This window comes from Microtus pennsylvanicus, chromosome 18, assembly GCF_037038515.1.
Source record: "Microtus pennsylvanicus isolate mMicPen1 chromosome 18, mMicPen1.hap1, whole genome shotgun sequence".
Taxonomy (NCBI): Eukaryota; Metazoa; Chordata; class Mammalia; order Rodentia; family Cricetidae; genus Microtus; species Microtus pennsylvanicus.
In genome coordinates this window covers 16,187,058-16,201,688 of record NC_134596.1, presented here as the reverse complement: position 1 = coordinate 16,201,688, position 14,631 = coordinate 16,187,058, and the positions used below count along the sequence as shown (strand labels likewise).

Here is a 14,631-nt window from a genome sequence, read left to right as displayed (position 1 = left end):
CTATTCAAAACAAGTGTTGAATAATATAAAAATCAAAGACTATATAGCTGGGCTCAACACTCAGGAAGGGGGAGGCTGTCGGATTTCTTTTTTGTTGTTGTTCTTGTTTGTTTTTTGTTTTTTTTTTTCAAGACAGGGTTTCTCTGTGGGTTTGGAGCCTGTCCTGGAACTAGCTCTTGTAGACCAGGCTGGTCTCGAACTCACAGAGATCCGCCTGCCTCTGCCTCCCGAGTGCTGGGATTAAAGGCGTGCGCCACCATCGCCCGGCAGGCTGTCGGATTTCTGAGGTCATGGTCAGCCTGGTCTACAAAGTGAGTTCCAGGATACCCAGGTCTACAAATAGAGAACCTATCTTAAAAAAAAAACCAATCAAATTGTGACACATACATACATATGTAATCATCAGAGTCTTACAGAAAATCCCCAGCAGGTCCTCTCATGGACAAATGAGTCATATGCATAAAGGAAGTACTGGGAGCTCAAGCAAGACTCTGTTGTTGGGTTGATGTGTGGAGAGGTAGGGTTTTGCTGCTCAGGCCAGTCTGGCAATCCTGTGGTGTCTGAAGTGTTTACAGACAAGTACCATGCTTTTCTGTTCTCCTTTTAAACATGTCTTACCAGTCTATTACAGAGTACTGTGTTCCCTTAGGCAGAGTCTCACTATATAGCTCTGATGGGCCTGGAACTCACTGCATAGCTAAGGTTGGCCTCACATTTGCAGTTACTCTCAGGCCCCAGTGTGTGGGTGCAGGCAGGCACACACCACCATAGCCTGCTGTGCTATTTGTTTATCCTACCAATGTAACAACTAAAACTCAAGGAGTCTGTCAACTTTACAATCACCGAGACTATCATCTGCCACTAGCCATGAGAAGTAAGCAAAATAATTGGAGACTGGATGACAAAAAGCTATTTAATGTCTGACAAAGTCAAGCTCACAAGGAAATTTCCTTGAGTTTAATAAAGATGCTAAAAATGTTACTTTTCAAGTATTTAACTTTTTCTGTTTTACAAAGTTCTGTTCATAAAGATAAACATACAGAAGCAAACCCCGTCAACTGTACTTCAGTCATCCTCACTGGTGGGCTCACCATTTATAAGGAGGACATCATTCAACGCATTCTGTCACAGAGACTGTCCTATTAGAAAGGACTTCTACCCCCAAAAGATCACCACTGGGCCTCCTCCACAAAGTCTGCTAAATAGCAAGAGGCCTTCAACCTACCAACTAGCAAGTAGCCATGAAATTAATGGCTGTCTCGTCTCTATGAGTGTGACCTAATGGCAATGTCTCTTCTCATACTGACCAAAAGCCCTTAAAATACAGGTAGTTAAGAATGGAAATAAGCCCCGCCTCTTCTTGGCTAGTCACTGTGAAAGTGTGCGTAAGGCAATTGAGTTGAGGGTTAAGGGTCCATCTTGCTAATGTCAAGTGACACTAACAAGAGTCTTAGCTTCATCCACCAGATGATGGGCCCCTGCGTCCGGGTCTCCAGGAGCAGGTTCCACCCCCTTCACCAGTCAGAGGGTTATAACCTGGAAGTGAAAAGGAAACAGAACCATTTTGATGGCTGGAGATCAGGGAATATTCTATATTAAAACTCTAACCACAAATCTAGCATGTAAATCACTGCAAAGATAAAGATTCCATCCAAGGGACTTTAGCCTAATATTAAAAATAAGGTAGTGATAGTTGTGGTGCAGCCTTTAATACCAGTACTTGAGAGGCATGCAAAATGTTAGTCAGAAATTACCCAAGATAGCCTGATTTAATTATATGAAGCCTCCAATTTTAAGCGTTACAGCTCTGCTCTGAGAGGAAATTTTCCTTAATACAAGTGTTGCAGCTCTGAGGGGAAATCCCCAATGCCCGTGTTAACTCTAAGAGGAAGGTTTCCCCAAAGGAAGTGTTGCAGCCCCGAGGGGGAAGGTTTCCCTAGCAGAAGTGTTACAGAGCTGATGGAAATGTTTTCCTCTTTAGAACTGTTGCATCTCTGAGGGGAAAGGCATCTTTGGCAGTCGGGAGCCAAGGAATACCACAAAGTCACACCACACAACAAACCTCACATAAGAGATTTATTGGGAGAGACACAAGAAGTTGGCTACCTCTGCTCAGGTGAGAAGCAGCAGGGGACTGGGCAGGAGGCAGGCTTAAACAGGGTTTCTTGGGGGAGGAGTTTTCCAAAGTAGGGGTTGGTGAGATTTCAGTCCTGCTTGAGCTTGGCTCGAGCCCAGGGATTGGTGGGATTTCATGCTCAGGGACTGGAAGGCTTTGGTAGATTTTCAAACACAGAAATGGGCTTGGACATTTACCCTACACTAATTACAGTACTGAAAAGAAAGCACACATCCAAATAAAGGCTATTAAAGCTGCGGAAAATGGACTTAGAAGACAATTAAAGTGGCCACATGTGGGTGCTCACAACTGTAGTTCCACTCAGGAGGTTGCATAAGGCCAGCCTTGGCTACACTGTGATTTCCAAAACAGCCTAGGCTATAGTTTGAGACATTGTCTCAAAAACAAAACAAAAGCAAAGCAGAACATTTTGTGATGGTCCAGGCCTGTGATCTTAGTCCTTGGGAGGAAGAAGCAAGAGGATCAAGAGGTCCAGGTCATCCTTGGCTGCACATTGAGCTGGAAGCCAGCCTAGGTCTAAGACCTTGTTTCAAAAACAAACAAAAACCAAACCAAATAACCAGAATGGAGCCTTCCACTTCTAGTAGTCAGAAATGTGTCACCTACATCCTTTTTCCATCTCTCCCTCCCACATCGGATCCTTACAGCCAATACGATAACTGGGTCCTTGCCCCAGGCTCCACAGTCAGTCTTATGTGGGCTGGTTCTGCTCCTTGCTTACCATGAAATCTTGCCCTAAGTTTTAGTTTCCTCATTTGCTAAGCCAGGTTGCTTAGGTTGGCCCCAGCTCAGGACTGCTGGACAGCACAACAGGCCATGTGCAAACTGATGTGTGTTGGTTAGGCCAGGATGAAAGCAATTAGCTCTGGAGGGGAGGAGGGGAGGTACATAATAAATTGTTCCATTGCTGCAAACTCAGCCTGAATCTCAAAATATTGCTAATTCCTGCATTTGTCTGTCCCACCTTCCCAAGATATGGAAAATCCCTCAGGGACAAGATGAAGACGTGCTGCTATGGCGTCATATAATATACAGGAAAAGCTGAGTGGACATATTTCTATCTGGAGAAAGTTACTCATAGGAAAGAGGGCAGCACTGCAGCAAGATAAGACAGTGTCTGCCAGACACAGCTCTGTAGGGACAGACTGTTCTCATCCTGGCTCACATTTCCCAGCACCATCATCTTAATTGCTCAGTGAGGAGCCACAGGCACTCTGTATCTGCTTCCCTTATCTCTACAGCCCTAAACTGGGGGCGTAGAAACTAAGAGACTGTTTCCTTACTATGTAGCCTAGGCTGGCCTCCACTTGGACAATCCTGCTTCAGCTGCCCAAGTACCAGGGTTACAAGCATACATTCCATGCTCAGCTGGAGAATCTTAACTTTTAAAAGGAAAATATAGAGCCAGGAAGATGGCTCAGTGGGAAAAAGGGCTGAGCAAGCACAAGGATCTGTGTGCAAACCCCTAGCACCCATGCACAAACCCAGGCATGGCAGCACACACACTTGTAAGCGCAGTGCTTCGGCTTAGAGACAGGACTGCTGAGGCTTCCCTGCTGCCAAACCAACTAATGGGATGAGGGAGAGGTCTTGTCTCAGGGAATAAGGTGGAACTGATAGAACCTACTGTCCTCTGTACAAGCATGGGCATGTGCACTGGCAGACTGAAGTGCACACACACCACACATACACAGAAAGTACACACAAAAAGACAATATATCTTGTAAGTGTTAAAACTTCTAAATGCTTCACATTGCCAGGTTCTTACCACCTCCCCGCAAAGGCTTTTTGTTAGATTTTCCTTTGGGGGTGACAGATGAAGTAGAAGGCCCAGGACCATCTTCTTCCTGTTTGAACATATACAAATTTAAGAATCAATAAATTGTACTTGGGGATAGGGGGGTATAGTTCAATATGCCATGGTCTGGGTTTAATTTACAAAACCACAGACCCAATCCAAGCCCCGGCATTCTACACAGCTAATTGCCGTCAACTCTAGTTACCTGAGGCCTTCCTGTGTTTCTTCGGTAACTTCTGCCTTCTTGCATGCTGTCCCACATTTCAATCTTCTGTCTCCTCTTCTCTTCTTCAAGCTAAGAAAGAATCACACACACAAAGAACACAGAGAGGAAGCACTCATAAGCTCCTACTAGTCTCAGGGAAAAATGCTTATTTGAGAAGTCTTAATTTAAACATCTCTCCAAACATGTCTCACTTTCATTTTATTTAAAAAAAAAAAAAGCTGCTGTGCAGGCTTGGCATAATGGTATACACCTCTAACCCTGGTGTTCAGGAAGATGAGAAAACTTAAGTTTGAAACCAGCCTGGCAAACACAGAGAGACCCTATCTCATAAAACCCTTATTTAAATGTTTTAAAATGTATGAAAGGGGCTGGAAAGATGGCTAAGCAGTTAAGAGCACTGACTTCTCTTCTAAAGGACCCAGCATCCACAAGGCAGCTCACAACTGTCTGTAACTCCAGTTCCAGAGGATCTGCATCCTCACACATACATGCAGGCAAAACACCAATGCACATAAAATAAAAGTACATAGAGTTTTTAAAAGTGTGGAAAAAGAAACAATGATTCCATTATGTCAGCCCATTTTGGCAATGCAGAAGAAATGACCTGTTGTAATGGGTGTGTGTGGCTGGCAGGCCTGTTTTACCATTACCTGGCTGTGCCTCAGGCACTGGGTCATAGGACAACAGATTGCCAAGTGCATTAGAAAGTTAAATACTATGGAAACATAAGGGAAATGAATCCTTGCAGAAAACCACACTGAGCAATGGCTGCCCAAGAAGCCTGTGGTAGGTATTGATCCAGCACACATGGTATTTGCTTCTGCTTCCTGTTCCATGGACAGTAGCCATTTTTTTTTCAAGCAACCAAGCATTGCAGTGGACATGCATGTCAGGGGTATGCAATCTCTCATTTCCAAAAGAATTCAAACCCAAAGCAATCTATTCTGGTCCTAATTAAATTGTGATGTCATAAGAACACACGATAAAAGCACATGTTCTGCAAATTTCTCCATGGCACACACTCTTCAAGCGACCATCACTTGTAAATACAAGTTAGTTCAGAAAGAACCTCTTAACCTACAGGTTACTCAATACTTTTAGCTACTTCAAGAATGTCTAAGTGAGTGGGGCATGGTGATGCATGCCTGTAATCCCAGAATCCCCAGCTCTAGGGATGCAGAGGCAGACATCTAGTCTAGGCAGGCAGGGTTCCATGAGACCCTATGCCTTTAAAAAAGAAAAAAGTCTAATCCATCATAACAAAACAAAAAACAAAATGGGGGGGTGGGGTGCAGCAAGATGGCTCAGCAGGCAAAAGTGTTTACTGAACGAGCAAACAAGCTTATGACCTATTTGAGCTCCAGAACTCATGGAATAAGAGACTGACTCCTGTAAGTTGTCCTTTGGTCTCCCAGTGTACACCACGGCATGTACATGGTTGACTCAACACACAAATAATAAACATCCAGAATCAATGTTTAGCAGATAAATTCTAGCATTACCTATGAGAGATCTAAACTAACCATAAGCCAGGCAGATATGGGCATTTGAAAAAACATGCACATACGATTTCCATTTCTATTCAAAGGGACCCATACAGTGTGCTCATAAAATACTGGATAAACTACATCTGTAAAAATACCTAAATTAGCCGGGCAGTGGTGGTACACACCTTTAATCCCAGCACTCGGGAAGTAGAGGCAGGCGGATCTCTGTGAGTTTGAGGCCAGCCTGGTCAACAAGAGTTCCAGGACAGGTTCCAATGCTACACAGAGAAACTCTGTCTCAAAAAAACAAACAAACAAAACACCTAAATAAATTTAACATTATATGGGCTATTTAGGCAGTGGGTAAGAAGCAAGAACAGTGGAGATGTAATTTCCACAGATTAAACTTCTATACCACACACAGGTTTCTAATTCCCAATTTTAAAGTCAGGCTGGTGACTAAGGGTAAGACTGGCAACTAGCTTATATCAACTGAAGGCTGCTAGTAGACTAAATGCCTCAGGAAGGCGGGTATGCATTTATATCTTATTATGTTCTTTCCTTCTGGGTCCCAGTCAAGCTGGGCAGAGCAGACCCGAAAGGATGGCCATGCAGAAACGAGAGGAGCTGCTGATGTGGCAGAAAGGCACATGTCTCTGGAAGCCCAGTGACACAACTGAGGCTGATAATTCTGAGATCAAATTCTCTGGCGCCTCACAGCTGGGCTCTTTTTGTGGGACATGTGAGAGGCGCTGAAAGCTTCTGGATAGGACAGGAAATGACAATGACAGATTAGCTCAATGCTAGTGTACAAATGACATCTGAATGATAAATGTCACCCATAGGCACTAGTATCTGAACACGTGGTCTCCAGCTGGCAGCAATGTTTGCGAATGTCATGGAACCTTTAGGAGGGGCAGCCTTGTTGGAGGAAGTATGTTCTTGGAGGTACTTTGAGGTTTTATAGCCTGGCTCCATTCCCTGCCCTGTCTGCTTCCTGACGGCCAGGCTGGCCTCATGTTCCTGTTGCCATGACAGACTGTGTCCTCCCCCAGGGACTGGACACCAAAATAAACCCTTTCTCCTCAGCTGCTTGTCATTCCAGCATAGCAGTGGAAGTACCTAATACAGCAGTCTTACTCCCATGAGGACCAGTGCAACTCCCCTGGCTGCTCAGAGCAATCCCTGGTTCCTCCTTCCCCTCACTTTCCACCTTTCCTCCCATGAAAATCCATGACTTAAAAAAAAAAAAAAAAAGAGCCGGGCGGTGGTGGCGCACGCCTTTAATCCCAGCACGCGGGAGGCAGAGGCAGGTGGATCTCTGTGAGTTCGAGACCAGCCTGGTCTACAAGAGCTAGTTCCAGGACAGGAACCAAAAAGCTACGGAGAAACCCTGTCTCAAAAATCAAAAAACAAAAAAACAAAAAAACTCAAAATTCCAATCTTTTAGTCCACACTTCCACCAACACAATCCTTATCTAAGCCTTATGCTGCATTTTCTTGCTCTCCTGAAACGCACAGCTGTGTGCCTGACCATCCCTAAACTAAGTCATATGCAATACCCAGTTTCAAACAAATATGGAGCTTGGAATCCCAGCACTTGGGAGGTAGACAGGTATCTACACGGGCTATGGCAGCAATGTGACCCAAGCACACAATCTTGTGGAGTAATACTGTTAAGAAAACACTAGAAGGCAAGACAGAAACAAAAGATGTACCTTTCTTCAAGAGTATTTCTCCCTTGACAGTTCAAAACTGTACAAAGCAAGCATGCTGACCCACAGTAAACTAAACGAAATTAATTCTTGCTATCCACCCAAAAGACATGCACTCACTCACCCACACTGTCCACGGTAGCAATGAATTAACAAACCTATTCCTAGCCAGCATTTCCTCTCTATGGCCAGTGCTGACCTAGTAGACTACGAAATGCAGCTGGAACTTAACGAGACATGACTCTGCTCTATGTTTGCAAATAACAGCAAATATTTTTCTGACCATTAGCACTAAGCCTTGAACAGTTCAGTAGAGGTATGGATAGGCAATAGAGACCTTGCCTAGCATGCTCAAGGCCCTGAAAAAAAACAAAGAAAAGAAAAAAACCCAACACAATTATTAAGTCAACCCAGTTCATACCTGTCTTAGTTTTTCCTTATGTTTTTCAACTTGGGCATTTAGATCTTCCTGCATTCTTAAACGGGCAGCTGCTAAAGCCTCCTGTCGCTTAACAACAACATCAGGTTCTAAAACAGCAAGAAAAAACAATGAGGTATGACTCCATATAAAATAGCCTAGAAATATAGAGATTCAGACGTCAGAAAATCACCACGAAATACATCCTTGCACACTCAGAGAGGAGCACTAAGTGCTGTGATGGCCGCGGAGCGAGACTCGACTGTACCACATATACACCACACATCTCACTCGCGCCCCATCTCTAGGTTGACCAGAGGTCCAGAAAGCAAAGCCCAAGGCCTCTGCATCTCCATCTATCACTGGACTAGCCCAGGTCTATGAGAAGAGGTGTAAGATCCTCTTCCAACAAAAACCAAGTCCTTTCAATTAGCATTATGAACTGAATATGGATGTCCCCCAGCTTTAACTTAACTTCTGGTTGAGATAGGGTCTAATGTAACCTCAACCGGTCTCCAACTCACTATGTGGCACTGAGTGACCTTAAACTCCTGACCCTCCACCTCCCAGTGCGGGACAACGAAAGCTGGCCACCATGCCCACTTTTATTTGGTGCTGAAGACTAAACCCCAGGCCTTGTGTATGCTACTCAAGCACTCCACCAGCTGAGTCCCAGCTCCAACCCCAGTTTACTTTTTTTTTTTTTTTTTTGAGATAGAGTCTTACTTACTATGTAGTCCTGGCTGACCTAGAACTCTCCATGTAGACTGGGCTGACCTCAAATTCATACAGATCTGCCAGCCTCTGCCTCCTGAGTGCTGGGACTAGAGGTGTGTGCCCCATACCCAATCTTAGTTTACATTTTTGCCTCGCTGTAAATCAAGGCTTTCCACCCCAGTCTCAGTACCATGGTAATTCAGATGCATGGTGATCTGTATTTTAGTTATACTGCAACATAAAATACTTAACATTTCTTTTGGGCACAGCCACAGAGGTAGCTTCTAGGTAGAATGGCTGCGCTTTGAGGTTTTTCTTAAACAACCAAATGAGAACTGGAAATCAGGTTTTTTGTTTTGTTTTTGTTTTTTGAGACGGTTTCTCTGTAGCTTTGGAGCCTGTCCTGGAACTAGCTCTTGTAGACCAGGATGGCCTGGAACTCACAGAGATCCGCCTGCCTCTGCCTCCCAAGTGCTGGGATTAAAGGCGTGCGCCACCACTGTCCGGCAGAAATCAGGCTCGATGAGGTCTGGGAAAAAATCAAAATGAAGTGCATGCAAAATCCTAATGCCGAGTGTCTGGTCACTCACAATAAATCAAAGGATGTAGCTAGAGCACAAGGAAAGGGTTAAGTTTTCATTTTGCTCCTCTTACTAAACAAGATGTGCACTGAGTATGCTACACGCCACTAGGAAATGTTTGCATCTCAATAAAAATCTTTCAAAAACCCACACTAAAAGGCATAAACTGCTGCCACCCATGAAAGTAAGCTACAGGCGCCTTCATTTCTATCACAGGACACTAACCCAGAACAGCCTCAGCCTGGTCCAGCTGCCTCTGCCTCCACGCCCTCAGTCGGACTGCGAGTTTCTGGATGACAATGTAGAGAAGGATGCAGCTGAAGAGGATGTACCAGCCGTAGCTGGCCAGCACGGAGCCCACTGAAAAAAAGACAGCACGTTCAAAAAACGGAGAATGCCATTTTTCAATAATATTCAGCAAAGACAAAGCATAGCTCCTGCCTTCAGAACCTTCGCATCTAGCTGAGAAAACGGACTCCTAAAATAGTTACTATCTGGGCCAGGAATGGAAGGATTCCGGAAAGGCTGGGTACAGAAACTTCTCAATCACCAGGGCATTCCGGAGTAGTCTGGAGGGTGCAGGGCACAGCAGCGGGGCTCTGAAGGACTAGGGGGATGTGTCTATCCAATTCAGGACAGCAAAAGGCCACCCGGACTCCCGGAGTTACGCTTTGTAAAGGAGACAGCAGTGGGTTAGGGTTGCGTAGAGCAAAACGCCGGCCGGAGACTCCAGTCACTGCAAAAGGAAGGTGTTAGAAGGACCCCAGCGAACCAAGTCAGCGAGCGCCCGCCCAGAGCGGGCTGACTTCGGGGAAGCTGCGCTCGGGCCCAGCCCGCCTTCCCGGCCTGCCCGCGGAGTTAACGCCAGGCCTCCTGGAGGCCGACCCACCGAGCATGGCGGCGCCTGCCGCACGCCCAGCCGCCCTTCACCTGTAACGTGCAGGAATCTCAGGCCCTCGGTCTCCAGCGCCGGCCGCGCGGACAGAGTTTCCTCGGGGAGCTCCATGGCCTCCGCCGCCAACGACAGGCCCAGCGCTCTTCTCGGTTCGGGGCTTCCGGTTCGACCCTTTGTACACGTGGCGCTCACGGCCGCGGCGGTTCTGACCTATCGTGGCTCGACTCGTCTCGACGCTCGACCAATCACAGATGGGGTGTGGCTGGAGGGCGGGGCTTGGGGACGCCCAGGCGGAAGCGCGTTTGACTTTTGGGGAGGAACTGCGGCGGCATTTAGAAGCTGTGGAAGTGGATAAATGATTTTACACTGATTTCCTACAGACCTTGTACTTGATACTGATTGGACAGCGAGGAGCAAGGGATTTGGAGCCTCGTAGGGATGAGATTTGCATCCCGCCCTTGTCACAGGGCCAGTGAGAGTTGCAGCTTAGGTCCCCTCTACAAGCATGAGGAAAGCGACCTAATACTCCACTGACCCAAATTTCTAAGGAACCACAGTGCCAAGGGAAGGATTAATGTATTAATGACTCCAACATGTTTAGAATCTTACTATGTGACACATTACCACAGTTTTGTAATGCGTCCCAGCAACATATTAGGAAAGCAATAAAGGAGACTGCTATGATTTGAAATGGAACTGATGGAATCGTTTCCAAAGTCTTAGATTAACGGGATTAAGAAGGAAACAATTCTATCCGTGGTGTATAAAGGCGGGACCTTTGCAGGGTCATATGAAGTCAGTATGGAGTTCTCCAGGAGAAAGGAAGCCAGATTTATATGCATTCCGCCGTGATGTGACACAGTCAAAGGACCCTGACCGAAGTTGCCGTGTTTTGTGGACTTTGAATCTCCAAAATGCCATTGCTTCGTAAAATCAGCCTGTCGAGTAGCCTACTACAGTAGTAAACTAAAGCAGGTTTTCCTACTGAAGGACTGTTCATGGAACGTGGGAGAGAAAAGCGTGAAATTGCTTCACTTTTCAGCCAGCCACCTTGAAAATGGACTTTACAAATCAGAAAATTGATGACTGGATATTATTATTAGTTAAGGCTGTGACAATAGCCATCAATTTGCTGAATTTGTTTTATATTCGCAATGTTTTCCTCTTAGTGGTAAAAAAAATGATGCCTCTGTTTAAAAATTTGGGGTACTGATCATTGGGCTCCCTACGCTCTACTTCTGAGCAACACCCCCAGTTTGAACCATTACTCTTAGTTTAAGGTGATTTCTCACTTACTTAGGCTTCGTCATACAAATGCCAAGAGAAACATCTGGTTAAGAGGGAGGAGGTTGCTTAATTTGCCTGTTTATCCAGTCCGGTAACATCTGTTATCATGATGATGAAATAAGTAGTAACATTTAGTTTCTTTAAAAGGGAGTGGGGGACAAAACCACCACCAACAAAATGCCAGGCATTAGTGATGCACACCTTTAACCCCAGCACTCATTCCTGAGTTTGAGGCCAGCCGTTTTATGGAGTGAGTTCCAGGACAGCCAGGGCTATAAAGAGAAACAAGCAAAAAGGTGGGGTGGGTATGATCAAAGTACATAATACACATATATGAAAATGTCCCAATAAAATCAATTCTTTTACACAATGCCAATAACAAGGAATCTTTTCCACTTTAATTTTGCAATATAAAACAGAAATTAGCAATTCATAGAGATAATGCATTAAAAATATACAAAGTAGGACAAGGGATGTATCTCACTTAAGTCAAGTACTTCCTTGTCTAGCATGACCAAACCCTGGGTTTTAAGCTCTGCCCTGCGTCCACTGACTATGGTGGCAAATGCTTCTAATCCCAATGTTTGTAAGGAAGAGGGAAGAGGATCAGGAATCTAAGGTCATCTTTGGTGTCACAGGAAGGTCACACTGGGCAATGAGAGACTGCCTCAAAACCACGGGAGACAGAGGCAGGTGGATATCTATGAGTTCCACTTTGGCCAGGGCTAGCTACATAGTTAGCCCTTCTCAAAAACAACAAAGCCACATAAATAAAACATATATACAAAGTCGCTTTGTTTACTCTTGGGCACCAAGCATGCACTTAGATGTGCACAGTATAATAATCCACTAAAATGGAAAGCATTTTGAATTGAGTGCATAGATTTTAGGCTTTTATTCCAGTTTCTATGAAACTGCTCCTACGTCTCAGCTGTGTTATGTTTAACCCTTTCATCAAGTGCTTGTCATCTAGGGCCCCACTCACTCCGGTCAGGCACTTGAGAAGTTCAGGTGTTACTTGCAGAAACAGGACAAAGGTGAATAGCAACCACAAGGTCACTGTTGGTTATATAGACTAAATGCCTACTCTGTCACTTCTTAGAACCATATCCTTGCATATACTTCTTACAGCCACGGCTTTCAGCTTAGGTGAATCTCCGCAGCCACTGTATTTAGCTAGGTGGATTGCTTTGGTTGATGGCAACTAAGCAGAAATGTTATCAGTCCTGAGTAGGTTAGTTTTCTGAGGAGAAGTAGGCATAGAAAGCCAGCTGCTCTAGCTGATTACAGATGTCACAAGATCTGCACAAGACTGGGCTCAACACCCTACCACTGAGAGGGGGAGGTGCTAATTCAGGCCCACCTGACCCCCCAGGACTTTACTACTGCTAGTTGATGGAGGAGTAAGAAACATTGCTTCGGTGATGCAGCCATTGGTAGGGTGCCTGTGCTCCCGTAAGCAACCCTAACTCACTAAGTCCAGCGCATAGAAAAGGGGTGGCTAGTTGGGAAGTGGGAGATAATCCCAAGGGCAGAGTAGTGGTGTGTGTGTGTGTATGAGAGAGAGAGAGAGAGAGAGAGAGAGAGAAAATGAATAAAATATATTATGCGCATATTTGTTTGTTTTTTCAAGACAGGGTTTCTCTGTATCTTTTGAGCCTGTCCTGGAACTAGCTCTTGTAGACCAGGTTGGCCTCGAACTCACAGAGATCCTCCTGCCTCTGCCTCCCGAGTGCTGGGATTAAAGGCATGCGCAAACACTGCCCGGCTACTCTTTTTTTATTTTTTTTAAATAATTTATTTTAATTTTATGTGCATTGGTGTTTTACATGCATGTATGCATGTCTGTGTCAGATCCCCTGGAACTGGAGATACAGACAGGTGTAAGTTGCCATAGGGGTGCTGGGAATTGAACCCTGATCCTCTGAAAGACCAGCCAGTGCTCTTAACCTCTGAGCCATTTCTCTAGGCCCTCTGTGGGCACTTGAATAAGTGTTTTTGCATGCATGTAAGTACACCATACACCTGCAGTGCCCATGGAGGCCAGAAGGTGTTGGATTCCCTGGAGCTGTTCAGAAGGTGGTGAACTGCAGTGTTGGTACTGAGAACCAAATCTAGGTTCTCTTTGAGAACATCAAGCCCTCTAAGTCACTGAGTCATCTTTCCCACTCCTGCTCCTGTGTGTGCTTGTATATATACGTGGGATATGTATGGAGACCAGTTGTAGATCCAGGGATCAAGCTTCAGATTAATCATTAATCAACTGTTATTGATCATATTAAACCTTAAAGCCAAGACATTTACCAATTACATTCAAATGCTAAAGCAGTAACATTCAAGGTCAGGTGTGGTGAACACTCGCGATCTCAGCTGTTGGGAGGTGGTGGTGTAAGGACTAGAGGTTCAAGGTCAATTTCAGCTGTCTGGCTAGCTGAAAGCTAGCCGGGGCTATGAGACACCATTTCAAGTCAGTATGTTAATGCAGTTCCATGGACCCATTCTTGCAGCTGTGGCGTGACTATCAGTTGACACAAATTTCTGCTGTAACACGCCCAACATTAGCCTGAACAAAACTCATGCTCTACAAAATTATTCACTGAAAATGTTGGGTTCTAGGGAAAATAGCATGGGCTGAAGTGAACCTGACCAATTATTTGGGTCCTGAGACACAGATGGAAGAGAGGAAGCCTCCTTTGCCTCTGGCCAGCTTTGCAAAGTCCTTGATCAGGACACTGGCGTACTGGACGTAATGGTGTGCTGGGTGTGCTTTTTCCCACCTATCTCAAACACTAAACTATCCAGTACTCAAAGTTCTGCTCAGTCCAGACTAACTCAGAGCATGTTCAGCAGCCTCCATCATTCTCAAGGACTACAGTGTAGCCCAGGCCTGGGTACCAAACTCAAGTTACCTTTAGTTAAAAATGCGCAATTCTAAGTTACCCCGGACACCAACTGTCAACACTTGGATTGTTGACCAAGATGGAGTCTCATCCAGTAAGAGAACTCAGTGAAGCTATGGAAAACAGAAACGTTTTTTCTTTGGTGCACAGTCTTTGCATGACTGTCATAAAGCCAGTCACAGCCCTAAAAAGCAAGCACTTCAATCTGTCTTATGAGCAACAGGGGCCAGTGCATGAACAGAAGGGCTGTGGGATACTGCAAACCAGACTCCAATCCGGCACAGACCCCTAGGAAGCCAGTTTCACTGTATCTCTTTACAAGAGCAGCTAGTTGTCACCCATTGATGAAAAGCATCCAGACTATTTAATATGCTTGTCACATCCGGAATTACCATAGGAGTTTGAAAAACCAATCAGGGGCTGGGAAAATGGTTTGGTGGCTAAGAGTGCTTGCTATGCAAGCCTGAGTT

At 45.2% G+C, this 14,631-nt stretch overlaps 1 protein-coding gene across 1 annotated transcript; it reads right to left on the bottom strand.

Moving 5' to 3' along the window:
* Positions 1–899: 899 nt before the first annotated feature.
* Selenos (selenoprotein S) lies at positions 900–10,150 on the bottom strand. The gene is made up of 6 exons (XM_075952438.1): positions 10,010–10,150; positions 9,305–9,439; positions 7,785–7,891; positions 4,141–4,230; positions 3,906–3,984; positions 900–1,536 (listed from the first exon to the last, which is right to left on the bottom strand). The coding sequence occupies exons 1-6, from the start codon at positions 10,083–10,085 to the stop codon at positions 1,457–1,459; spliced, it is 567 nt and encodes a 188-aa protein (XP_075808553.1). The 5' UTR covers positions 10,086–10,150; the 3' UTR covers positions 900–1,456.
* Positions 10,151–14,631: the final 4,481 nt, after the last annotated feature.

What these genes read in the sequence shown, in the direction of transcription:
- Selenos (XM_075952438.1), bottom strand. Translation starts at nt 10,085, where the DNA reads ATGGAGCTCCCCGAGGAAACTCTGTCCGCGCGGCCGGCGCTGGAGACC. An exon ending in GAAACACAGGAAGGCCTCAG is followed by an intron (nt 3,985 to 4,140) that starts GTAACTAGAGTT and finishes ATGTTCAAACAG; the next exon opens with GAAGAAGATGGTCCTGGGCC. An exon ending in AAAGCCTTTGCGGGGAGGTG is followed by an intron (nt 1,537 to 3,905) that starts GTAAGAACCTGG and finishes TTTCACTTCCAG; the next exon opens with GTTATAACCCTCTGACTGGT.